Source organism: Epinephelus moara, chromosome 6 (assembly GCF_006386435.1).
Source record: "Epinephelus moara isolate mb chromosome 6, YSFRI_EMoa_1.0, whole genome shotgun sequence".
Classification (NCBI taxonomy): domain Eukaryota; kingdom Metazoa; phylum Chordata; class Actinopteri; order Perciformes; family Serranidae; genus Epinephelus; species Epinephelus moara.
The window spans coordinates 41,163,548-41,189,404 of NC_065511.1; the positions used below are offsets into that span (position 1 = coordinate 41,163,548).

Sequence of the window (25,857 nt, forward strand, 5' to 3'; positions counted from 1 at the left end):
AAAGTAAAAGTATGCATGTAGCGGTAAAATGCTCCACAGACTCAGCACAGTGAAGATTTATGTTTTATTCTTAACCTGACGCAACCTGATCACTTCAAGCAGGATTTGGAGTTAGCGAGGTAACTTCAGGGTTAACTCTGGGTTTTCAGTACTACGAAGCCAGATCAACTTATCCAGGATATATTTTGGTTATCTGGTTTGACTAACTTGTCACATCAGCCGTCTGGATAACCATTACTACAAAGCTGGTTATCAACTAGTTCAGTCAAATCTGGGTTTTCATTTCAGTCACAAGCGCGTTCATGTGAAAGAGGCGGGGTGTTAATTATGAGTGACATCATCAGAGTGTGGATTATTTTACAAATAAAATATGATCTGTTTTATCCTCGTTCTCATCACACAGGTGTCTCGTGTTATTCTGAGCTGCAGTGATGAATCAGAGGGTGAAATATCAACACTGTCACTGCGACTGAAATAAACTTTGCATCAGTTAAAATCATGTGTTTAGTTTGTAAACGATCTGTGTGTGTGTGTGTGTGTGAGAAGCTCTGTTTTAAACCAGTGGAAAGTATGAAATGATTCTAACAGCGTACAGGCTCCTCTTTTTACCTGAGACTCTGGACTTTCATCCATGAGTAATTTTCTCTTCAGTGATCTGACTGATCAGAGGCGGCGACCTGATACCCTGAAGTTAACCTCACATCAGTTACCACGGTGATATATCCCGGTACAAAAAAAAGAACCGGCTTCATAGTGCATTAAACCCAGAGTTAACCCTGAAGTTACCTCGCAAACTCCAAATCCTGCTTCATACTACAGGCCTCAGTGGGTGTAGGGTTGGAGCTGTTGTTCAGCATCTGGAGATAGGATTTAATGGCTGGATTATTTGTCTAGTTTTAAGGCATCTGGAAACACTAGTATCAGTGTTGTTTGTAAAATGTGTCAAGATGGATTCCTTCAAACCAAACCGACCTGAGGGTGCAGATGAAGTAACCTGAACCTGAACCTGATCACTTCCTGCTGGTGTTTTTCACCACGCACCGGCTGTTATTACACAACTGTGGCTGAGAGACTGAACTGCAGCCTGACTCTGGTCAAAGGTGTTTGGAAAACCTCCACACATTGTTTTCTTCTGCCCTACTTTATGACTCCTTTAAACAAACCTTATAACTGTGTTCCAGCTAAGTGTTGACATGATCCGGGTGTGTGGACGCTTTCAGAAAACAGGAAACCCGGCAGCCGGACCCGGGTCCTCCTCTTATGTAACCAGCGTCTGTGTTGCTCCCAAACATGAGCACTTTGCCCAGTCATGTCCTTTTCAGGAGAAGGAGGGGGGGCAGCAGGCAGCAGGCATGTAATCATGTAACACCGCCTGTGATTGGCTGAGCCGCTCCTGGTCCGTGCCCTTCCATAGGCTGCTCTGTGTGACGTCGCGGCGATCAGCTGTTGGAGCTCCATAACAACAACAAAAGAAGGAGCAGTCGGGAGGAAACGGACTGAAGGAAAAAAAAGGACACCGCACTGTGACTCCCGATGTACAGTCCTTAAATTAACGTTTTTTATATTTTATTTCTTCCGCGAAGAAACCTCACGTTTTTCCATTTTTCGAAAAGTAACGCGTCTACCTCATTTTTAAGGATTTATAACCGACTGTTTACATCTCCTCTGTCTGCCGCAGGTGAGTTCTTTGTTTTCCTCTCGGTGACCGTTAACGGCTCCGGTGCCTTTTATCGCAACGCTAATGAGCATTTCCCTCCACATTACATTAGAGACACTTCATACTGTAGGAAACACGTCAATATTTATAAGTTACGATGCGTTATTTAACGTTTATGATGCTTTTTCAGTCGGCTAACTGCAGTGTTAGCTTAACCTAGCTAGCTATTTATGCTAGCTGTCGCTCTGCAAAACTTCGTGTATTTCCTCGACTAAACTAAAACAAGTGTTTTATACGTTGTAGAGAATTTTGTCGAGATATATTTGAGGAGATAAACGTTTATCAGGCAGGCTGCGGTCTTGCCCAGCTGGTGTCGAGTTACAGCCTCCTCCCCTTCCCCTTTGTAACCAACAAACCGTCCAATACACAAGCTGCTGCCCCAGTTTGTTCTTGGACCAGTTTGGCTGTTTTGTCTCACAGACTGGTCGGTGAAGCACATCGACGCTGGAAAAGTCAGCCGATTAATCTATTAGTCTATGGATGTGATAATTAATCGACAACCATTTTGGTAATTGGTGATTTTTCCAGTAAAAAATGTCAAAATGCGTTATTTTCAGCTTTTTTAAATTGAGGTTTTGCTGTTTTTCCCTTGCTTTAAATTTAGAGATTTGGGGGTTGTTGTTGGGACAAAACAAGAAATTTGAAGATGTCACCCTGATGTGATTGTCATATTTTACTATTTATAATGTTTTATAACACAAAACAATCGATTAATTAACAAAATAAGAAATAAAAGAGTGCAAACAGTCGCAGCTCTTGTTTCTGTCACAATGCCCATCACACAGTAACTTAACTATACTGCTTATTCCTGTTTTATGTCCTTTTAAATTGTTAATTTTAGACAGTATAATATATTGGGTTCTAATATTTTAAAGACTAACCAAATGATCTAATAATCATAATATAGTCATAAAATGGAAATAATCGTGTCTTTTTCAGCCCCAAAACAACAGTCTGTCCCCACTACATATTATATTGAAGCATCTCTGCTCTGCTGAAACAGACAGGTGTATTATTTGCAGCCTGAAATGTGTGTAATGTGGCTTTAATCCATGTCTGCATGCACGTGTAATCCTGCAGCCCTGCATTTACGTCTGATTTGATGATTTTAAGCGTCTGTTTTAACACTAGGATGAATAAATAATGATGTGATGGATGCATTAATTTGGGTGTTGTTGAACAGAAAGCCGCAGCTCTGACTCAGTGACCCTCTGACGACGTTAATCTCCCATAAAACACACCCAGAGGAGCTTTGCTTTGTGCTCGGTGATGATTATCATGATCTAAATATGCAGAGCATTTATCCCTGAGATGTCCTGGCAGGGTGGAGGAGGGTGGAGGAGGAACAGGTGCAGCAGATTATCAGCCTGCTGTTGTTGACGCTTCTTCGCTCAGAGCTTTTTTTTCTTCTGTTTTCTGTCTGTCGCTCGGTGTTTACAGGGCGGAGGAGTTTCCGCTTTTGATTTTGCAGAAGAAGAAGAAGAGCGCTTCTGTTTATTTTTTCCTGCGTGTAACGAATATGACAAAAATACGAGCTGGCACGTGAGGGTGTGAACGCATCACAGCCTGGAGTCGATGCATTCCTTTAGAAGGCGGTGTGCGTTCAGGTGCCAGTGAAAAAATCCAATATTTGGCTTTCCTTAAGTTGTGTAACGCTGATGAGGCGTTCATGCATACTTATTTTTTTAACTCGTTCATGTCTGCCTCCTAGTGGTGATTATTTTAACAGCTAGTTTAAATATTAAAGGAGCAGTGTGTGGTTCAAACCAAACCATCGCCCTTTAATAAGATTAAAAACACGGGATTGAAATGTGTTAGAACAATTTTAATAATTAGACAGCGACTAAGAATACATTTTTTTTTTAATGTTTTCTAATATTGTTAGAGGTTTGTTTACATCAATCTTATTGTAAACAAAGGTGTGAAACGAAACATTTAGTGTCATCCATCAATGTATACTGATTTATAATGTCTAAAATGACTGATCGTGTATTTAATTATATATATTTATCTTTTTTAAATACCTGTTACTCTAGTTTTTTGAGTTTTTATCGTTATAGTTACAGTTAACATATCATTATATATAGTAGTAGTATAGTATAGTTAAAGTTAATGTCACCAGTTGAGTGATTCTGTGTGTGTATTAGTTGTATCAGTGGTTCCCAACTGGTGGGTCACGGTCCAAAAGTAGGTTGTGTGTCCATTCTGATTGGACTGCAAGTGACTCACTAACATATCAGATTGTAAAAAACACATTTTATTTTAAGTACATTGAATTTCCAGCTCAGAGTTTTTATTTTGAAGTGCCGCTTCCTGCTATGGATTAACAGAGACCACAAACTAATTCGAGAAATCTGTAGCCTGTGGCTGGACCAGTTAGGGAACCACTGAGTTAGAGAAAATGATCAGTATTATTGGTTGATATACTGCATTATAATGCATTTGTTGTCTGTGACCATATATGGCAATGTTTAGCTTTCCACTGCAAATCGTAACACAATATGGCGCAACTTGCTTACCATCAAAATGCCAATCAAACCATGTAAAAAAATGTCTCTCTTTCCCCCTTTTACCTATTTATGATCGTCAAATTCTGTTTATTTTGGGCGTGGCTGTGCCAGTGGGTCGAGGGTGGTTGCTGAGGGCCAGGCTTAAATGTGCAGAGAAAGCTGTGCACAAGTTTATAATGAACTTTCACCTGTTTATTTTTGGGAAACTAAAGGAAAACACCACCGTGGTATCATTAATGCACACACCACTGAAACACTGAGCCAAACTGTGAGTCAAATTATGGATTTAATGTTTCACTTCACACAACAAAACAACATGTAGAGGTGTTACAGTAGTTCTTCAGCTGTGTCTTGTTTCTGCAGTTTCTTGTCTGGCTGCTCCTCCAATCAGAGGGTTAAATGTAGCCTGCAAAGCGCAACACGGGGCAAAAAAAGCCCAAAGCACCCTTGGCTTTAATCCAGTAATATTGTGCCAAAAGCCCCCCTTCCCCTTTATACAGCAGCTGCAGCGGGACGCCGACACCGATCACTTCTTATTCTAATACTTTCCATGAAAGACTGTGCTGAGACCAGCCGAGCGGCTGCCGGCCAGCTGTGTCTGAATACAGCACATCTCTTTATTTACTGTTGAATAAAACACAGACAGGACGGCTGCTCTCTGCTGCTTGCCTCCATCACAACCTGCAGCTGCTGCTCGCCTCCGTCAGGCCAGACGGGAAATCAGTCCTGCCTCACTGATGGCCGCTCATGAACCCGGCCTCTTTACACCTTCTGTCACCTGCTATCACTCACACATCAATCGTCAGGCCTTTTAATACACATTTAATAATAGACAACAGAGTAAAAATATATTTAATATTTTTTTCTGGTGGTGTTGCAGGTTTGTGTACATCTGATCAGTATCAGGTAATAACACGAAAAGTTTCATGTTATAACGGGATTCTTTTCTTGTTATATCATGAAAACATCTTGTTATCTTGTGTTCTGTTTTTTTTCTAGTGTGGCAGTTTGACTCTTCCATACACATGGACTGGTGTCTAAACCGATCTTTTCTCATCAAACACGACAAAACCTTTATTTAAAGAGGATCATGAAGGATGCTCTCTCTGGAGATCTGTATCTCTATTTAAATAAAAATGGCAGCACAGACACGGAGCCAAAGTTCACTGACAGAAGGAGGAAAACATAAAGACAAGGCAACCTAATAATCACTTGGCCCGACACTCGCTGCTTCTTTTATATGCGTCTGACCCATATTCTATTTTATAGCTGCACATACACTGTAAATAAGATGTCATTATACAGTGTGTGTCAGTTACAGGTCACCTCAGATCAAAACAGGAGGAAATAAACACCGTCACAGACGCAGCAGCACGCTGTTGATTTAACGTCTCTTTTTTTTCCTCCTCTCAGGGCTTATTTTGTAATTTTGCACTCGTCGAATTGACCCTGACGTTGAGCGATGTCCAGCCAGTGCCTGCTGGCCCGCAGATGATCCATGACCACACCATATTGATGCACTTTAGCACCTTTCCGGAGCCTTCCCCCCGCCGTGAACCCCGCAGCTCATGACCAAAGTGCGCGCCACGCCTCCCCGCCGTCGCCCCGAGCCACGCGCCTCTCCCAGCCCCTCCCTCAGCCTCACGCCCCCGCAGGACATACAGGGATGTTCCAGAGGTTCGCCAGTGCTCTGTTCGGGGACGACGTGGAGGAGCTGAGTCGATGCAGCAGACCTGGAGGTGGCAAGGAGGAAGAGGAGGACGAAGACTGGATCCTGGTCAACTACCTGGGTATGTAGCACTGCACTCACCTGTGTTCACCTGCTGATTTAAAACCAGTAAAATATTCTGTTCCAGCTGGTTCACATAATGAACTTTACATCACACTGACACTTTGTGGTTTCATCACACCATCATCCATCAGATTAACACTTTTATTAATTATTCTATCACTTCAAAGCACAAAGCTCTGCAGAGTCTTAACCCTCCTGTCACCTGAGAAAATAGTCACCATTCGTTTGACTTAGTTCTTTTTATCTGGGCAGAATTCAATGCAGGCAAAAAACCTGTTACCACCTCCCATAATACTGAACGCACTCAGTGGTGGCTTGACACAATGTATAAAGTAAATGCACACATTGACAGTTATAATCCAGCTCACGTGTTTGAGCAGAGACGACACAGTTAACACATCAGCCGTCGACTTGCTGACCTGCAGATGTTTGTTTTGTGGTAACTTTGAGACAAACCTCAGACAGATCTGTCTCGCCATCAAGAAACATCCTTGTTCAACTAGTTTCAGCTGTCACGTGACGTCTGCTGTCTCGCTTCAACGCCGTAAATCAAGTTTGAATTTATCCCTTTATCTCTCCTTGACCCCATTGTTTTCTCAATTGGCGGACATTTTAGGCTGCTGTTCTTCTTCTTTGAGTTAGCTGCTAACCACTAACAGCTATGTTTTAAATGTCCCAGCAGTGGGTTGCACACACAACACAAAATGTTACACTCGTGCCACCTATAAAAATTAGACCAATTTCAGGAAGAAATAAAGAAAATGAAAACCCTGAAATCTTAAAGCTCAACATCTGCTAACAAGCTTTTGAGGACGAGTACAGTTTCTGCACAGAGTGAAAATAAACCAACATGAGTCAGGACAGATACATAGATACTGTATAACTTTAGACTGGTTTAATGGCAGGTCAGAGACGAGCCAAGTTTCCTGAGCTGTCTGAGATCAAAAAAAGATCCCAGTCAAAACATACACACACACACTGTATACAGGAACATGACACACTGCAGTGACTTCCAGAAGGCTCTGAAAGTGAAGCTGTGGTTTGGCCCATCGTTCACCCGCTGCTGGTCCCAACTGGACTTGTCGTCTCCGATTCCACAGCCGTGTGAATATTTCAGGTGGGAGGGGGGACAAACAGAGGCCGGCTGGTGGTGGCGGCAGGGGTGGGGGTGGGGGGTGATGCAGGCTGGCATCAGGCAGTTTATGGTAGTCAACCTGTAAACACACGAAACAAAAGCGCCTGAGGAACCAGAGGAGGTAAAAATAGACCCTGGTGGAGCAGGAGTTCCCATTCTGGGCCCGTGGAGGTGGACATGTATGGGCACAGAGCAGCGTCCCAGTTTAACACACTCCATCACACACCTGGATACAGTGTTGAGTTTCTCCCAGGTGCATCATAAAGTTACAGACTGTTTATAAAGTGTGCTGAGCTCTGCACAAGACTAATGAGCGCTCAGGCTGCTTCTCCTCTGCAGGGATAATGATTCTGAGATGGTTTGATGGAAGTTTGCACGGCCATCCCAAAATATATGCCCATACACACCTGCTGCACAGGTGTAACCGTGTCCACCTGTATGCATGTTTGTGTTTTGGACTGTGTCACGACCTGAAGGCCTGCGAGCCAGAGGGCCTGTTTACAGAGGTGATTTAGGGAACAGCAAAGCGTGGCATTAAAAACATTTCACAGATGACTGTTGCTCTTTAAGTGCAGATAAATGTCCTGCAGCGCTCTCACATGTTCATGCATGTGTCACATGTATGAGGCTGGTTTTGATCCATGATGTCATGTTGGAAATCTCAGCTTGCATGTTGTAAATTTGGTGAAACAGCTGATTTGTGGCTGAAAGTGAAATGATATGTTTGTGTGGACTGAAACTCTGCAGACTCTGAGCCTTTGTGTTTCCTAGAGGAGACTGAGTCATGTGGAAGGTCAGCCGGTTCGCTCATAATCCACACTGACCCCATTAACCTGACACACAGCCTGCCAAACTCTCCAGAACACTGCTGGTCCTCGCTAACAGCAGAGCTCCGCTGCTGCTGTCGGGAGCTGTTAGCACACTCCTGAACCTCCTCGGTTTCCTGCCGCCTCTGGAGGAAGAGATCAGCTGCTGATGGGCTCGGACGGCGAGGGGTTGTCCCACTGCTGAGAGGATAAAGTGTGCAGATCAGCTGGTAGGCGCTGAGTCAGCACTCTGCAGCCTCTCGGGCCTGTTGTGGGTAAACAAGGATTCCTCTGTGAACTCCTGGGAGAGAGAGCCACCGGCTGCTGTTCCTGTCACGTGTGGAAATTAACTCCAAACGCTGGCTCTCATGCAACAAACAAGTTCAATGCATACTGTAAACAGTGAGGGCACAGAGGTCATTTGATGAAGGGTGATAAGTTCATAACCTTCACTCCTCCAGCTGTGTGTTTGGGTAAAAACTGAAACACTGCAGGGTTTAAGAGTTAAAATTGCATGTTGTAATTCAGAGGCTGGAGAAAACATCAGATCCTTAAACAGAACTGAAATCAAATGGAGACGTCTGCTTCGTCAACACAGTTATTTTTAGTTTCCAGTCTGCCAGCTTGAGATCACGTTTCCTTTCATAACTTCCTGCGTCTCTGTGAATCATTAGAAGCTCATTTTTGGATCAAAACAAGAGCCTGACTCCCAGATTTTGGCACGCTAACGTCTGTTTGTTAGACGTGCAGGATGTCGACACATTTACTGTGCGTGATGATTTCCATGCGAACAAATGTGCAGCGGTTGTTCCTGCAGTTTGATGCAGAGGACGGACGCAGTGAAAGGATCAGGTGAGCAGATTAAGCAGCTCTGATAGTGTGAGACGGGTTTAGCAGCCTGCAGACGTGTCTGCAGATGCACAAACAGAAACATGCGTGCAGGCTGCGGTGTCAGTTGGACATGTGATGCTGGGCTGTCAGGTCGCCTGCCTGCAGATCTCTGGCTGCCTTTTTTTTCTTTTTTTCTTTTTTTTACACCTCTGGCTGCTATGCATCAAGAAAATGATTGTTTACATGTCACAGCTGCTGCAGCACAGACGGGTCACAGTGCCACCTGCTGACACACTGAAGATACTACACTGGAGTTTCACCTCCAGCAGCAAAACAACAGCTGACATTTAATTAGAATCAAGAATTTTTAAATCTCTCATGCTTATAATAGAATCTAGTTTACGGAGACTTGTAGGTGACACCAAGTTGATGGAGCCAAAACATTAAAAGCACTTTCACCAAAGACAGCATGGATACAGTGACCAAGATATACTCTGAGCAGGACATTTTACAGTGTAAAAATAAACTAACTGAGATTGAGATACTGACCTTAAACATTTTTTGACTGCAATTTAGGGCTGCACAACTTGCAAAAAAAATCATAAACATTATTTTGACAGGTGTTATGATTGCAATATGAGTTGTGATTTTACTGGAAATGGTAGTTTTTGCATTTAAATTGCACTTAAGAAAAGAATGTAAAAATAATGACGTGATTTATAACAGTGTGTGTGACACATTTTACCTTCATCACAAATTGTCTTGGCCATCAAACACACAAATACTGATATAATTGTGATCAGCTAATATTGAGCACTAAATGTTACTCACAGGAACTACTTTCTAAATGGTCCCGGTGAAAACTGGTGACAAGAGACATACATTTATTATCCAGAAAAGGGGAAGTAAAATGAGTCAGCTGATGTCCAGTTGTTCATATGGACACACGTGTGCTGCCCGAGATTTATGACTACATGGACTGCGTGTGCAGCGCATGCAAAAACAACCAGTGTCAAATGTAGGGAACCATGTGCATGTCTGCTGTCTGCGCCACCATCCACGTCCAGTTTGGAGTGCATATCAGGGATCAGTCACTCAGACACGACTACATTTTAAATGCATCATACACGTGTAAAGTAAAAATCCCTTTGTGATGTATCAAAGCATTTATCCAGCTGTTTCTCTCCCTGCAGCTGAAGCCTGCTCCGGTCAGTGTGGTGACGGCCTCTCTGGATCCACCGTCGGTCCTGAGGAAGAGGAGGACGAGGAGGAGGACCTGGTAATGATCCCCTCCCCCATGGCCAGCCCCCCAATCCGCTACGCCTCCTGCACCTCCCTCAACTCCACGGCCGACACCGACCCAGATGGCGGGGCTGAGGAGGAGGACGAAGACGACGAAGAGGAGGAGAGCGGCTTCCTCCGTCTGGACGCCTGCTCTCTGGAGGAGAGCTGGTTCGTCACCCCGCCACCCTGCTTCACCGGCCGCGGCAGCCAGCCCGTCCTCCTGGAGACCAGCCCTCTGGAGAACCTGCTGATCGAACACCCCAGCATGTCCGTCTACGCCCACCACAGCCCCCCCAGGCTGAGCCTCGACCCCCTGCCGCGCTCCCTCGACCTGGAGCTGGGCTTGTTGCCTGGAAATGTGCCTGCCGCCCTGACACCCTCCGCTGGGAAGGAGAAGAGCAGACACACTCTGGACGGCTCTCGTCACAGGTAAAGTCCTGAGAGCAGCAGCAACATCTGTTAGAGCTTATGTTCAACATTAACTGATGTCAGGGGGTTCATGGTGCTGGAGTGTCACCACTGAGCACCACAACACATTTGTTCAGTCACCCACTCAGCTCCATCTAACACCTTTCTGTCTCTCTGTCGCCTCCTACAGGCCAGAGGTGGCGGTCGTCCAGCGTCGCTCCAGCCTCCACTCAGCCTGCTACGCTGCGGCGCTCTCCACCCGCGCCGGCATCCTGCAGCAGCGGACAGCGAGCACCACCGCCCAGCGCACCCAACCGCTGTCCCGCAACGCCCTGCGACGCCTCAACCTGCTGCGCCCCCCGAAGGCCAGCACCGTGCACCTGCACCAGCCGAGCCAGAGACACCTCAACTTCTGAGGCGTCCTGATCACCTTCATCATCACCATCATCATCATCATCATCATCAAACCCTGTCCTTTTAGCAGTATGGGAGACAAACAGTGGCCACCTCAAGAAATCAACACCAGCAACATGTCATCAGCCATCAGTCACACCCCGGTCTGTTCTGAAATCTGATTGGACGCTTTTTTAATTTTATCAGCTCATGTGGCCGGTGGGAGAAAAGTTTCTCTCCTCCTCATCCATCCATCCATCCATCCATCCATCCATCCATCCATCCATCCATCCATGCTCCCTTCTTTGTATTGATGCTGAGAAGAAGTGTTATGAATAGAAAAGGTCAGCACGTGTCCCCCGACCTCCCATCATCGTTTCCCCTCCACTGGACCAGTTTGTCCAATCACAGAGAAGAAGAGTCGTCACAGTGACGTCCTCTTCTCCTTTCTATCTCTTTTTTTCTTCTTCATGTTCTTTACGGACAACTTAATGTGTAGAATCAATGCTGTAGGTCACTTTACTTGGCGGCAGGTTCGCAGCGTGGCAGGATGCCCAGTTGATGTCATGGTGATGTCACAGTGTCCTCACCATCTGGCAACTTTTTGGGCAACTTGACAGGACACATTCAGGAGACATTTCAGATCACAAATCACTTGAACACAAACAGTGCAGCAGCACAACGGTGCCATTTAATCAGTGCAGGAGAGTTGTGATAGTTGCCTCACAGCGTTGCCCAAAAAAGTTGCCAGCAGTGACGGTTGTTTTTGCTGGGATTCGGCAGGAAAGTTATAAAACAATGAGTCGAAACTTTAAAGGAAAAATCCCCTCAAATAATTGGTTAGAATCTGCAGTCTGTAGTTATGTCCGTCTGGCTCAAGACAGCAATCGTTTCCCTGAATGCCTTTTGATGACTGTCACAAGAGAACAGGTCAATTAAAGGGATGTTCCACTGAGTTAACCTGTCGAAGTCAGTGTACGTTGTCTGTGGAAACAGGTGTATGATGAGTGTTATCTCAGCTTGGGCTCGGAGACAATACATTTATTTTTATCAGAAAGTCTCTGTTACAAGCTGGGGGTGTTGAGTTGCATTATGGGAACTGTAGGATCCAGTGTTTTAGTAGATTAACCTACAGAGGTGACTAAAAAGTCTGGGCATGTCGGCCTCTGATAGTTTGATATCGCTGTTGTTTTTAACTCTCTGTGTTGTCAGTCCTCCAGTTTTACACAAGTGTGATCCTGCATCACTGTCGTGCTCCTTTTAAATATAAAACATTATATTTTTTTGTTTTTAAAAAGGAAAATTATTTCTTGCTGTAGTAGCAACTAACACGAGCAGTTTGCAACAAGACATTTACTCCACGTCCATTTAACGCAAACGTTTTGTGACATTTTGGGAGAGTGAAACGTGTGTGAACATGCTGCACTCAGAGTTTTTTTTTTTCCCTGTGAAACTGGAGGGTGTAGTAACCGAAAACTGAGAGACAGAACGGAGAGTTTCATGAGTCACTTCTGGCTCAAACACAAACCTGTACTGTAGCTGCTTTGCCTGTTTATTTTCTGCTCTTGCAGATTTAGATATTTGTTTACCTCACTCCTTGATTCTGAGGGAACTGACCCCATGACGTGACCTCATGCTCATCTGGTCAGATATCCACAGAAATGAAAACACATCACGGCTCGCTGTTTCCCCCTCAGTGTTTGAGTGCTTAACAGGATTTTTAAAAAAGTTTCCTGCCGTGAAGTTTGTAAATTACACGATCTGAAGTCCTGTAGCATCACCTTGTTGTTAGATATGACGGCGCCTCTCTGTTCGTCCTGCGCCGCCGGCCTGAACCTGCCGCTGACGTTGTAATTCAGTACTTTTCACAATATTTTTTGAAAAGAAAAAAAAAGAAAAAAGACGGTAAAAATTACTGGGTTAAATATCACTAAACGCCTTGTTTTAACGGTAGCTTTGAGATGAATAGAAATGTAAAAACAAAAATGTATTTAAAAAAAAAAACTTCCAAAATATTTTTTGAAAAGAAAAAAACAAATTACATATCAGTATGAAGTTGGTATATATGCGTATATGGTTTCTTGCTTAGGTATGTTTGGTTATGTTAGTGTGCAATCTGTTGCATGGTTGTAGAGTTGTGTTAGTGTGACGACGGTGGAAAAAACGAAAATGGAAAAAGATTTTATTTCTTTTTATTATTATTATTATTATTATTTTGTTTGTTCTTAAATGAATCTGCAGTCTACTTCTCAGGGTCACAACCAATCACCTTTACTCTTTAGGAAAAAAATGCAGATTTACTTGACGGCTGATGATTCTTTGTGCGTGCTCGGACTTTTTCCAGCTCTGTCCCAGCGAGCTTTCCCTTGTGAAAATGCTTGTGAGAATTAATCGACTTTTAGTTTTAGTTTATCTCGGTCCCAGGATTGTGAAAATGAACTTTTAACGCTCTCAGTCGACTGTTGGAAATCCATCAAGATGGAGAGAAGCTGTTGGTCTTTTTCAGCTATGTTTATATTTTACCTAACATGGTTTTAGAAATGTACTTTATGCTTTTTAACTATTCTATTTTCCATGTTAACTTAGTTACATTTTGCTAAACTGTTAAAATATTTAAACCAAAAAAGTAGCAATGATCTTTAACTTTTAACCTGTTGTAATACTGATTTTTTTTGTTGTTGTTGTTGACGTCGTTGTTTAACTTTTAAGTGTTTGTCGGCAGTTCTCGGCCTTGGTGCTCTGAAATGGTGGACTGTGATGTTTAACGCGTCTGCTGTTGGGAAAGTAGAGCCCGGGCCGAGTCACCACGCTGCAGGAGACAAGAAACGATCCATTGTACAGAGTGACTGAATCAGGTGAAGCACATTTCTGTCAGGAAAACAAAATAATAGACGAAAAGTTGGGATTAAAAAGATAAAAACAGGCATGGTGAGTCGAAGTTTTGAGATGGAAAGGCAAAAATGTTACTTTAAAGGTCCAGTGTGTAGGATGTAGTGGCATCTAGTGGTGAGGTTGCAGATTGCAACTAACTGAAACTCTTTACGTGTGCCAAACGTGCATATGTTGAACTACGGTCGCGTCAAAATGTCCCGTTCATACAGAGGTAATTTTGGCGCTGTTACTACCTCTGCTCCAGAGGTGTGAAATTCCCATTTTGAAGAGGCCGTGTAAAAGTGGCTCATTACTTTAAACGCCAAAAATGTAATTTACTATCTCATGATTTTGATTTATGTCAAACTATTTTGCATTTTTAATTTATTAACTTAGAATTAAAATTTTAATTACTGCATGAAATTTTGAGTTAAAATTAAGTAAATCTTTTTAAGGTTATTTGACTTGCCTTTGTATCTCATGATTTTGATTTACTGTGAGTATTTTTATTTTTTATTCCAGATGTTTCTTCCTTATTTTTCTTTTCCTGGCAAAAATGAGCTTCCATAGAGGATCTCATGTTGAAACTTTAAATCTTAAACTTTTCTGAAGATGTATGAAAAATCTGGTGATAATGTTAAAACAGGTTAAAGACTAAACCTTTACACTTTGCTGTAAAGGTCACGTCAGCTGATTTTATCAGTCGAATCAAACATCAAACACATCAGCAGTAAGTGATTTCACTTTTAAAGGGGAGTGAATCCTGTTTGAAGATACACAGACACAAAATATAGCAGTCTGTGCAGTATAAACACACGAAGATTTTAAAGCTCAGTGAAGATCTAATCACTCTCTGCAGTGCTGATCCTGAATCTTCAGTCACGTCTGACTTCAGTTTGTCTCTGTGGTCGTGTTGATGGGACGGTAGCATTATTAAGAAAGCACTAACAAACGTTTGTTAGGCGTCTGTACGGTTTTGCTGTAAATAATCGTATACGATAGTTGAGTGGTTCAATCTGGTGTATTTAAGATTTTCTTTTACTTCTCGAATGTTTCTCCCTTTCAGCTATCGAGCTTTGCAATCATGGACGATGTTATTTTGTGTTTTTAAAAAAGGCAAACTTAAAGACAGAAGGGATCAGAGGGGACGGACGGCGATGTTCGTGACCTCCTGCTGTCAGGAGCCTTTTGTTGTTTTGTTTTTTACTTCTCAGTTCATCTCTCCATCATCAGACTAACAGGGATTTGTAATGTTTTTGTTCAATGCCTTGAAATTTGTGGATCTCGTGCCTTCCAGGTTGAAATGTTGTAATGACAATGCATCAATGAAGAACTTGAACTCACCGAGTGGACGTAATAAATAAAAACAAACAAACGGACATCAGAAACCAACTATGCACCACTCAGAGGACGCTCGTTCGCCCTCTCCACCGCCCGCCCAGCTTTTTATAATGACTCAACAAACCAGACAGAATGATGTAGCAAAACCTCTTTTCTCCTTGTTTATTTTAAGAAAAAAGTGTGAAGAATATTTTGTGGCATTTTTATTTTTCACCAAGTGTTAGACTTTTTTTTGTTGTTTTTTGTTTTTGTGTAGTTTACTGGAATAATACAGCACTTTGCCAAAAAGGAAAAAAAAGGTGTAGGAATTTTAGGGTTAACTTTTTATTTATCGACACGACTGGTCTCCATCTTTGTATTTTGGATGTATGACAGATCAATTCACTCTGTTCTGATGTCAAAACAAATGCTAATTAAAAAGTGGGGTCATCTGTTTTCGAACTGTAATAGTTAATACATGTGATCTCTTATTAGCCTATAATAAATGTTTTCATACACAGCTCTCATGTCGCTCTCTGTTTCTGTTTCTTCAGCCCTCTACAGACGATGAAATAAAACAGCATCTCACCGTCTTCATCAATGAACAGCTGTTTGATCATATGACAACAAGTGGCCGCACATATAGTGAGCTTCAGTTTCAGTAGTCCTCGACATTTGAGGCAGGATGTTACGCCTTGAAGCTGCTGGCCAGATGTGGGCAAAACATTTCATAAAATAAATAAATAAATAAATCATATCTATACAAAACATTCAAATTAAGAAAATACACATCCAACACAAAGAGCACATAATCATATATTCTACTGTTGCACCATGTTCACCTTATGACTTAGTGTTAGCTGTTGCCAGTGGTGGAGACTGAGTATTAACATCCTTCTCTTTGGTAAAAGTCCCAATATTAAAAAAATCTCTTTTGTCAGTAAAAGTTCTCCATATAGAAGCACTTAAAATATCAAAAATAGTTCAATAGTGTATTTGTACGACACATTGTTAGATTATTACTGTTGCATTAACAGTATTTAATATTGTAGCTCTTCTTAATCCACAGTAATGTTACAATAATATCTGTACTGTTATCGTATTAATATTATCTTAATTATCTTAACTACAGCACCTATTGTATGTTATTCTTACTTATTATTTACATATTGTGCTGCACATTGTAACAGTATACACATACTTTATATTTATAACTTTACATCCTAGTTTTACACACTGTAATGTAGCACAAGGCATTACACACTTTACATACTCAGCACATTATACATATTTTATATTTTAAAATATTTTTTAAAAAAGAAATTAACAACACTCACATAAAAAGCGAAGGATAAAAATGACAACTGTTTAGTTGAACAAGAGCTCCAGACTAAGAGACACTACAAAATTGTTAAAGCTGCACAATTTACAATAAAAAAATAAATAAATAGATAAATAATTACAAATAAATCAATGAAGTGTTCAGAGTCATTGCACATCAGAGTCCTTTTCAGATGTCTTTTGAATAATGATAATGTAGATGAAGATTGCAGAGATGGAGGAAGGTTGTTCCAAAGAGATGCTCGTCTGTATTTCAGTGAATATAGATTAAGATTAAAAATGATTGATTATCCTTCTTATTTCTACTTCCGTAACATCAGAGCAACTGCAACGAATCACAATAAAGTCACATTTCTGATTCTGACATACTTTAATACAGTTTTTGGTTTTCTTATTTTATTGTTCTTTTTTACACTTAAACTTTCTTTGTACGCTTCACGCTGCTGCAACTCTTATAAAATCTTACTTGATTTTATGATTTATAGTTTTACGACTCTGTAATTTTATGAATCAGTTAATCCATGTTTGAAACTGATTTTAAATGTCCTTTTATACTGAACTGCTTTGTCTGTTTTATGTCCATTATGACTTATACTGCCCTTATTGTAAAGCGCTTCTGCTGCATTTCTTGTATGAAAGCTGCATATAAAAATATATATAAAGTTTATTATTGTTATTATTACGTCACAGTGTTTATAAACGGCTCATATGTCTTGTTAATATAGTGTAGTATTCATATACAGTGTCACTGCGTCATTAAATATCTCAGGTTTCAGTTAATAACGTGAAACACAGCTGGATGTGAGCAGCACTGTTTCTCTGTCAGCTGTCTGACAGCAGCTCCACGTGCTCTCTCTGTTTACATTCTGCAGCAGAAGCACGCGCTCGCTCTCCATTGGCTCGACGTCACGGAGCACCCTCCTACGGGCGGGACTCAAACGCGGAAGCAGTTTGGATGCCGCGAAATAAACGTTAAAAACTCCATAATGTGTTAAAGTTACCGAGCGTTTCTGACGCGGGGTGATGTGTGAGCGTGTAACGAGTCGTTTAAGTTCAACCGGAATGACCGGAAATCGGTGTTTGCTTTAAAAAACCTCGCGGGGTCTCGGTGTCCGTTAGAACTGAATGTAAGCTCCGGTGAAACGCGGCGAATAACCCCGTTAAATGCGTCCTGGTGATTCCAATAAGCGGTTATACGCAAGAGAGGAGTAAATAAATCACCGTTAAAGCCGCCGGTGTTTTCCATTTGTCAAAATCTCGGTGGAAATTTGAACATTTAGCGCGTTTCTGTGAACCGGGAACGAGCATGCGCAGTAGGCAGCGGCAGGCCTATGCGGATATAAGGATTGGCGCCGGCGCCACAGCTGATGCATTCATTCATTGACCACAGAGGAGGTAAGACCACCGAGCTGGAGAGCACATTTACACTTATTTATGTAGTTTAATGTCATTTTATCTCTGTTTGTATCTTCATGGAGTTTGTTTCTTGTGTTTCCATCTTAAATATCTGTTTTACCGACGTAGTTTGGTCCAGATTCAAGCCTGGGCGAGTGAACCACTGCAGCCATATTTAGATTTTACTTATATTCCACTTTATTTTAAGGAGCTTCCTCTGTTAGTATGAGCTGCTGTACCTCGTTTTAACTGCTGCATGTTATCCTGGAGGTGTTTTAAGGAGAATTAGTGGTTTTAATGGAGTTAATCTGCGAACACTGAGGCTGCTCTTGAAACTTTAAAAAACTCTCAGAAAGGTGCTTTTTCTGTTCGTCCCTCTCTGTGTTGTCTGTTTCACTGAATCAAGCACATATTGATCAGTGTGTGTGTAAAAGCAGGAGAGCCGCAGTTTATCGACACATCGGCCTGAGCTGGTTATTGTTGACCTAGTTAGCAGTTACCCGGCTAGGTTTGCTAATTACTGTAGCTCCCCCTCCACAGCTTAGCCTAGCGGTGGTCTCAGTTTACCCGACTTTAGTGCACTTTTTAAAGGTGTGTGTTCAGATTTGTGGTCCTCAGGAGTGTGTTGCAGCAGTTGGTGGTAGTTTAAAGTCAGTATGGTTCATATTTAGCGGCCATTTGTCCCAGTTCCCCCCCCAGACCTGGAGGAGGTTCAGCGGAGGCAGGGCTCAAATCCTCCCGCTTCTGAGCTGCGGAAATTGGCGCGTCTTTGAGTTTCAATCCTGAAATAAAGTCCATATTTGACCGTTTTGATACAGTCAAAGTGCGCTAATGTCGTCTGGAGATGTTTGTTTAATCACCGGAGAGGATAAACTTTGGTTTAAATGAAGCATTTTTGAGCTTTTTTTGTTTGAAATCGAGGGAGCAAGCAGCCCCCCTCCTTTTTAGCTGCAGTCACCACACTAGCTCACAGAGCCTGAATGGCGAGTCTGGCTCTGTAGTCTCACAGTTTCATCTGTTTCACTCATTTAATATGAAATTAAACTCATCATCATCTTCACATGTGGAGCTGTGGCTCTGTTAGTGGAGCATGTGTGTGTGATTTAAGCTACTTTGGCTCTCCTCACTGGTGGTCACAAGCTAACCTGTGTCTGTTGTCTCAAGCTAACTTACATCAGGTTCAAACTGAGTCTGTTAGATGTGGTGGTCTGTTACATGTTGGGGGTCTGGGGGCCTCCAGGAGCCTTTGTGGCTCCTCCAGGACTTCCCAGGAGCTAGTTTAACTTATATAACACATTGTGGCCTATTGAGGCTTACACATCCTCACCAGGGGAGCACACACCAGTGACCTCTAACATGGTGTGTACTGGTGATTACTGGGCCCCAGGGGCTTCACAGCTTGGCCCCAGGACCCACTAAGAGATCATGAAATGGCTCCAGGGTCAATTATATATCTATAAGCTTCCTAAAGTCTCATCCTATCTGTGGTCCATGTGTCTGAGTGTCTGTACATGTGCAGTTTTTACATCAGAATCTCACCTGTTGTCTTTTTCTTTACAGCGGAGCCATAAATACAGTTGACACAATGTCCAGACGCAGGTAAGCAGCTGCTGCTGGTGGTGGGGGTTCTCAGACTGGGGTGTGGGGGCCAACAGGGGGCCTCAGGGGAGAGAGGAACAGTCCTAGTCTTAACTTGATCTGTTGGGTGATGGGGCAGAAATTACAACATTACAATATCATGCACTTTATAGATTTTAATTACGGATGCTTATAACTTTATTGAATTATGACTTTTATCTACTTATTTGTATGCAGCCATTTTATTTTTGACTTGCACTGTTTAAGTCTTGTAGAGCAGTGGTTTCCAACTGGTCCAGCCACAGGGTCCAGATTTCTCCTTAGTTCAAGGTCCACACAGTTTAATACATTCAGGGTCATAATTTCGTTTTGCTATGTTGTGGAGCTAGTTTGCTGTCTCCGTTGAGGAGACAATAAACCGCACTTCAGAAAACGACTTTGTCCTGGAAATTTACTGTACTTTAAAATAAAGTGTGTTTTTACAAACTTGACACATTCGTGAGTCACTTGTGGTCCATTCAGAACGGGCCCGTGACCCACCAGTGAAGTGCGCAGTGAAAGTGACAAACAAAGGAAATCTGAATTATAGTTGTATCCTCTGATATCGATAATGCCATATGCGTGCACTGTCAGAGAACATAACTTTGTCAGTTTTCACTTGATCTTGATCCAAAACATTATTTAAAACAGTAGAAATTTGTAGAATGATAACACAAGGATCACGTTATCCCCGATATGTAGGGCTGACCCGAATGCTTTGATCATTGCCATGGTAATGGATCTCCAAATCAGTACTCAAATGTGCCGTTTTACCCAGAATAGCCCCTTAAATTGAGAAACGGTGGTCTAACATCATTCCCCAAACGAGGCAAGGACATTTAAACTTGGTGACAGACCTAGCGTTGTGACTCCGACCGTTTAACCCCCGTGTGATAGGCTGACAGATTCGCTAGCAAGATGTCAAATGGTTTCAAAACCCCCAAAATGTTGAGTGCCAGATCTGCCAAACGAAACTGGCATATTACAAATATATAACCAACTTGGCAAATAACCTGAACCCTGGAATAACAGCTTAGTCGTCTTGCTAAGTATTCTTTATTTTCTAGCTTCTAGCTGCTAATGTGCAGCCTGCATGCTAACAAGGTGGCAAGTTGTGACCTTATTCAAGGTGCAATGACTGAAAGCTGACGTCCAGTTTCTCCTCTGATGCTTTGATGAAATATCAGTGAAGCCTTGTTCCCTCAAAACTGGTGTTCAGGGCAGCCCTACAACATGATTTCACTGAACTTCAGAGTTAAAATATTCACTTCCGTTTAGTTTCAGTCATGTAAAAATCTCAAACTCGATAAAATGAACTGATTCAACTTTTGAGTTCATGAAATCTGCTTAAAATAAATGTGATGAACTCAGCTCTGCCGTATATTGTGGTCCAAACCGACTTGTGCCAGTTGACAAAATGTGATTCCTTGTAGACAAAACCAAAACTGACTTCCTGTCTGAATTTACAGCCGTGAAGCTGATGTTCTTTATTCTTCATTTCAGCGGCCGCATCACTTTGCAAGCCAGAGATTCAAACACACTTGAGCCGACCGTCAGAGCCCCGCTGAGGAAAAGAAAATCAGAGGTTTGTGTTTTTTAATACGTTCATATGATTCCAGATGCATATCTCTCTTAATTTAAATGTTTTAATACCTTACTGTGAAGCCATCTGTAATCTGTGCTTGCACTATTAGACTTTTATTATCCTGTTGTCACAACTCACCAGTTTATTTTTATTTTCTCCTCTAGCCCTCCAAGAAAAAACTACAACCTGCTGCCAAGAAACAAAGCTATGAAATACAGGTCAGTGTGTCCACATGATTGTGTGTGTGTGACTGATAAGAGCTGAAACTGGGATGTGTTGTTAGTAGTTAATTATCTGTTTGGTGCCTCCTCCCTCTCAGTGTCACCTCCCATTTTTTAAAACTCTTAGTTTCTAAGCAGCTACTTTAGTGAACTTGTATATAATTTACAGAAAAGCCTTGTGGTCAGTAGTCCTGAGAGAGACCGAGAGCGTCCATTTTGTATACCATAACTCATCCATAGTGTGCTGGATATTTTATTTATCTCTCTCTCTCTTTTTTTTTTTTTTTAATCCTGTTGTCTCTCACTCATCTGTGTGTTGAACAGAGCACCCCAAGCTTCTCGTCATATCAGATCATCTTCATGATGATGATGATGATGATGATTATGATGTGAGGTCAGGTTCAAGTGACTCAAGCTTCTGCACTGCCTCATTTTGACCACAAGGTGTCACCAGTTAGCCTGATGTAAAAATGGAGTTCACAGTAGATTACACTTTATTTACAGCAGATTTAATTACAGGTAAACTTGACATGCTTTACAATAGGCACAGGAAACTATAATAAATATAATGGAGGTTAAAGCAACAATCACAGAAGAAGAAATTCCCATAGCATTATATACAACTCTATCAATATTGTGACAGTATCCTAAGGTTGACCATTGGTGCTTACGCAACAGCCCAAATGTTCAGTAACGACCGGAAATGACTCAGAAGTATTTATAGAGTAATGTAAGATCACGATCCTGATGGAGACACTGTCCTGTTGACCACACTGCCTGTCTCAGTCTCTTGTTTTATTCACCTTTTTGTGTGTTTCTGTCTCTGTTCAGAAGTGTTGGTCAGAAGACGGAGCGAGTCCGTGCATTCTCATCGAAACTCCCCACAAAGAGCTGGAGCCTGCAGATCCGTCCAGCTTCAAGCAGTACAGATTCAAGAACCTCTTCATCAAGGCCTCTCCTATTCCCCGCCTCAGGTAAGTGAGTTTCACACCTGAGCGAGGCTGTGCCATCACCTCCACCCGGCTCTGTATTCAGAGGTTAATGTCCTCGTTCACAATGAATTATTTTTTAGGTTGAGACTCAGGTTTGTTCTTGATATGAGCCTGATTTACACAAACTCAAGAAGAACAAAACACTCAGGCTGCAGCTAAAAGTTATTTCCATCATCAATTAATCTGCCAGTTATTTTCTCCATTCATTCTTTCATCCTTTTAAAAAGTCAGATAATAGTGAAACATGCCGTGCTGTGTAACTTCTCAAGAGCCTGAGGTGACGTCTTCAGATGGTCTGTTTTTATCCGACCAAAGTCCAGAAACGAACTGTAAAAAATAACTGGGGGGGTGGGAATTCTTATTACATATTAAAAATTATGGTACAAAATTCATTAATTTTAATTTTTTTCTTTTTACTAATTTCTTGCAGTTATTTGGGTCATTTCTTTCATTGCTCGTCGCCGTCTTCCCGTGTTTTTGAAAGACATGGCTAGTGTGCTCAGACTGCAAAGGGTTAAGAAGAATTAAACAACAGATGAACAATAGTGTTTCTCTTCTTTCCTCCAGCTGGGCCAGCTCAGACGATGTGTGGATCAAAATGCTCAACAAGGAGCTGAAGTATGTTCACGACAAGAGCTACATGCAGCGACATCCCAAACTGCAGCCCAAGATGAGAGCGATTCTGCTGGACTGGCTGCTCGAGGTGGGTCGACTGAAAACTTCCTCTGTATTATAAACTCACTGAAAACACACTTTAAGATAAACACCATCTTAAACAGTCGGCCAGTGTGTAAAGCTTTCTGTGTGCAGGTGTGTGAGGTGTACTCCCTCCACCGGCAGACGGCCTACCTCGCTCAGGACTTCTTCGACCGCTTCATGCTGACTCAGGAGAATGTCAACAAAGACTACCTGCAGCTCATCGGCATCACCGCGCTCTTCATCGCCTCCAAGATAGAGGTGAGTCCTTCCTCATCCCCCCCTTCTCGACATCCACCCACAGAATCACTGGCATACTGATTCCAGTTTAAATGTGACAGACATACGAGGACGTGTTGAACTCAGACGTATGATTATGATTTTATAAGTGTTTAATCACGATGAAATCAGAATTCAGTGAACACTAGACTGGGATCTATTTTATTCATACCTTCCTATTCATACCTCATTGACACAGGGAGACGACACAGAAACAACTTCTATGTCTGATGTTTATTGCATCAGAAAAAATATAATTACTGCACAAGATCCAGTCAGTTACAAGACTCCTGTCTACAACGGAATAAATGACTAATACATATTTAATCTGTAGCCTAACGTATAAATCAAAATCAATGCACCAAATGTTTTGAGTCACCTGTTAAATAACTTTGTGCTCTCATTGCTTCAGGAAATCTACCCTCCTAAAATCGTAGACTTCGCCTACGTCACAGACGGAGCCTGTGACATTTGTGACATCCAGCGCACAGAGCTTCACCTACTGAAGGTAAGACGGAGCACACTGTTCACAGACTACACCAGCTTAAGAAATGACTGTATGTAATGAAAGTTAAGCACAGTTACACCATGGAGATGTGCCAGAATACAAATTTTACAGTTTGGCCAGATGGGTCTCCAGTTACTTAAATAAGATTCAAGTCCTCATAACTTTAAAGAACAGTTTCAGTTTTTTGGAAACCGTTTGCTCCAGAAAAATCTCCAGAGCAGAGAAAGGATGGACATAAACCTGCATGGTGCTCGCTGTCTCTCTTTGTGTTGACCTGTATGATGTCGTTGTCGTCCTGCAGGCATTAAACTGGGAACTGTGTCCGGAGACGCCCATCTCCTGGTTGAAGCTGTACGCTCAGGTGGAAGCTCAGACGGACGGAGAGAACTTCCTGGTGCCGCAGTTCTCCCAGGAAACGTACATCCGGATCACACAGGTACCGTCACACCTGCATCATTAACACACTGGATAAAAAGAGGAAAGTGTTGCCTTTAAAGAACAAACCCCACTGACCTTTGACCCCTGTGTGTTGCAGCTGTTGGACCTGTGTATGCTGGATATCAACTCGTTGGACTACAGCTACAGTGTTCTGGCTGCAGCTGCATTCTGCCACTTCTCTACGTTTGATGTCGTTCATAAAGTCTCAGGTGAGTCTGGTTACCCTCCCTGAGCTGTGTGTGTTAAAGAGCTATTTTTAACAGGCTTTTATCTTTTTTGATAAATTAGAAAAGAGTTCAGTCAGTAAAAGCTGCATGTTACTGGAGATGAAACTTCACTTTATAGATTTAACCTCACAGTCCTCTCCCTGTCTCTGTCAGGCCTGACATGGGACGGCGTGGCTCCTTGTGTTCGGTGGATGAGTCCGTTCATGGACGTGCTGCGGTCTGAACCCACTCCTCAACTCAAGAACTTCTCCAAAGTCAAACCCGACGCCCGACACAACATCCAGACACACGTGGCTTATCTGGATCTGCTGGTGAGCAAAATGAACACACACTGCTGTTGAGGTTTTAAAAATCGGGAAATATCCAACCAAAATTCATCAGTTTAACGATACTCGATGCACTCTTCGACCTGTGTCAAAAACAAGTTCATCACTGAGCCCACAGCCACAGTAATAATACATTATACGTATATAGCGCTTTTCATGACACTCAAAGACACTTTACAAATTCAGGGGTACAAAAAAAACCATCAGGTGTTCAACAGAATAAGCTCATGAGAAGAGAGGACAAAGTCTGCTGTGACATTTTTGTATTTAACAGAATCCTTCACCCACAAAATGAACATCTGAATATTAGTCACCGTGTTCTACGATGAATTTGAAGAAACTGTTGCATGCCTCCACTGTGAAGAATCAAAAAATGGTAGAATTCCTCTTTAATCAAAATAAAAGGGGGCCAAGTGTAACAACAGCAAAACATCCGTTTCCAAAATTGTGCAGTTTAGTCCAAGTCTCGTTTATCATATCTTCAGTACTTCCTGTACTAAGCCATTGTATCAAGCCGACTTGAAATGTGACATCACCCTTTTTTAAGTGGGGTTAAATTTTTTTTAAATTTTTTTATAAGTAAATAGTTGAGATGTGACTCACCAAAGTAGCACAGTTTGATTGGAGGAATAAAATAACTGAAAAATAAAACCCAATTACTGCAGCAGTTCCATCACACAGGCTTAAAAATGTTTGCACCAAGTTAACAGACAATACCACATGTGTTACTGTCGAGCACGACACTAACGGCACCAGGGTGTTGGGTTTAAATCCGTCACTTCACATATGCAACACACTGATGTCAAAGCTTCAGTTACACCAATGACTGCGTGTTCTCTGCACGTAAAAGCAGGATAAATTCACTGTGAAAGATTTACGGTCATCAACGTTAAAAAGTCGCCTGATTGTGTTGTAAAAATATTGTTTTGCAATTCTTCCTTCCTAACAATTAATTCTCTCCTGCAGAGAAAATCTCAGGACTGTCGGCTCGACAACCTCGAATGTCAGCTGTCGCCCGTTGCCATGGGAGCTACCCTGACTCCGCCCAGCAGCGCAGAGAAACCAGCCAATCACTGAGCAGGACACAGATCAGCGAGGACATGCTACCTCTACCCACCGTCTGACCTGAAGTGACCTCTCTGACCACATCAGCTCCTCACCAAAC

The 25,857-nt window shown here is 42.2% G+C and overlaps 3 protein-coding genes across 3 annotated transcripts in view; all 3 read left to right on the top strand.

Moving 5' to 3' along the window:
- nagpa (N-acetylglucosamine-1-phosphodiester alpha-N-acetylglucosaminidase) overlaps positions 1 to 25,857 on the top strand; it is a 402,702-nt gene that overhangs the window by 45,132 nt on the left and 331,713 nt on the right. The gene's annotated exons all lie outside the window — the stretch shown is intronic.
- On the top strand, positions 1,457 to 15,587 carry tp53inp1 (tumor protein p53 inducible nuclear protein 1). The gene is given in 5 exon segments (XM_050046368.1): positions 1,457 to 1,678; positions 5,641 to 5,850; positions 5,853 to 6,017; positions 9,985 to 10,504; positions 10,674 to 15,587. Coding segments are annotated over 4 exon segments (966 nt in total). The 5' UTR covers positions 1,457 to 1,678; positions 5,641 to 5,795; the 3' UTR covers positions 10,900 to 15,587.
- ccne2 (cyclin E2) lies at positions 17,584 to 25,851 on the top strand. The gene is made up of 12 exons (XM_050046356.1): positions 17,584 to 17,803; positions 19,364 to 19,402; positions 20,924 to 21,005; positions 21,170 to 21,223; positions 22,058 to 22,200; positions 22,786 to 22,921; positions 23,029 to 23,175; positions 23,606 to 23,701; positions 24,003 to 24,137; positions 24,237 to 24,348; positions 24,520 to 24,677; positions 25,659 to 25,851. The coding sequence occupies exons 2-12, from the start codon at positions 19,389 to 19,391 to the stop codon at positions 25,767 to 25,769; spliced, it is 1,188 nt and encodes a 395-aa protein (XP_049902313.1). The 5' UTR covers positions 17,584 to 17,803; positions 19,364 to 19,388; the 3' UTR covers positions 25,770 to 25,851.

Bases quoted from the DNA above. Each gene is read 5' to 3' on its own strand.
- ccne2 (XM_050046356.1), top strand. The intron at 21,006-21,169 runs GTTTGTGTTTTT...TTTCTCCTCTAG, and splicing joins TGAGGAAAAGAAAATCAGAG to CCCTCCAAGAAAAAACTACA. The intron at 23,702-24,002 runs GTAAGACGGAGC...GTCGTCCTGCAG, and splicing joins CAGAGCTTCACCTACTGAAG to GCATTAAACTGGGAACTGTG.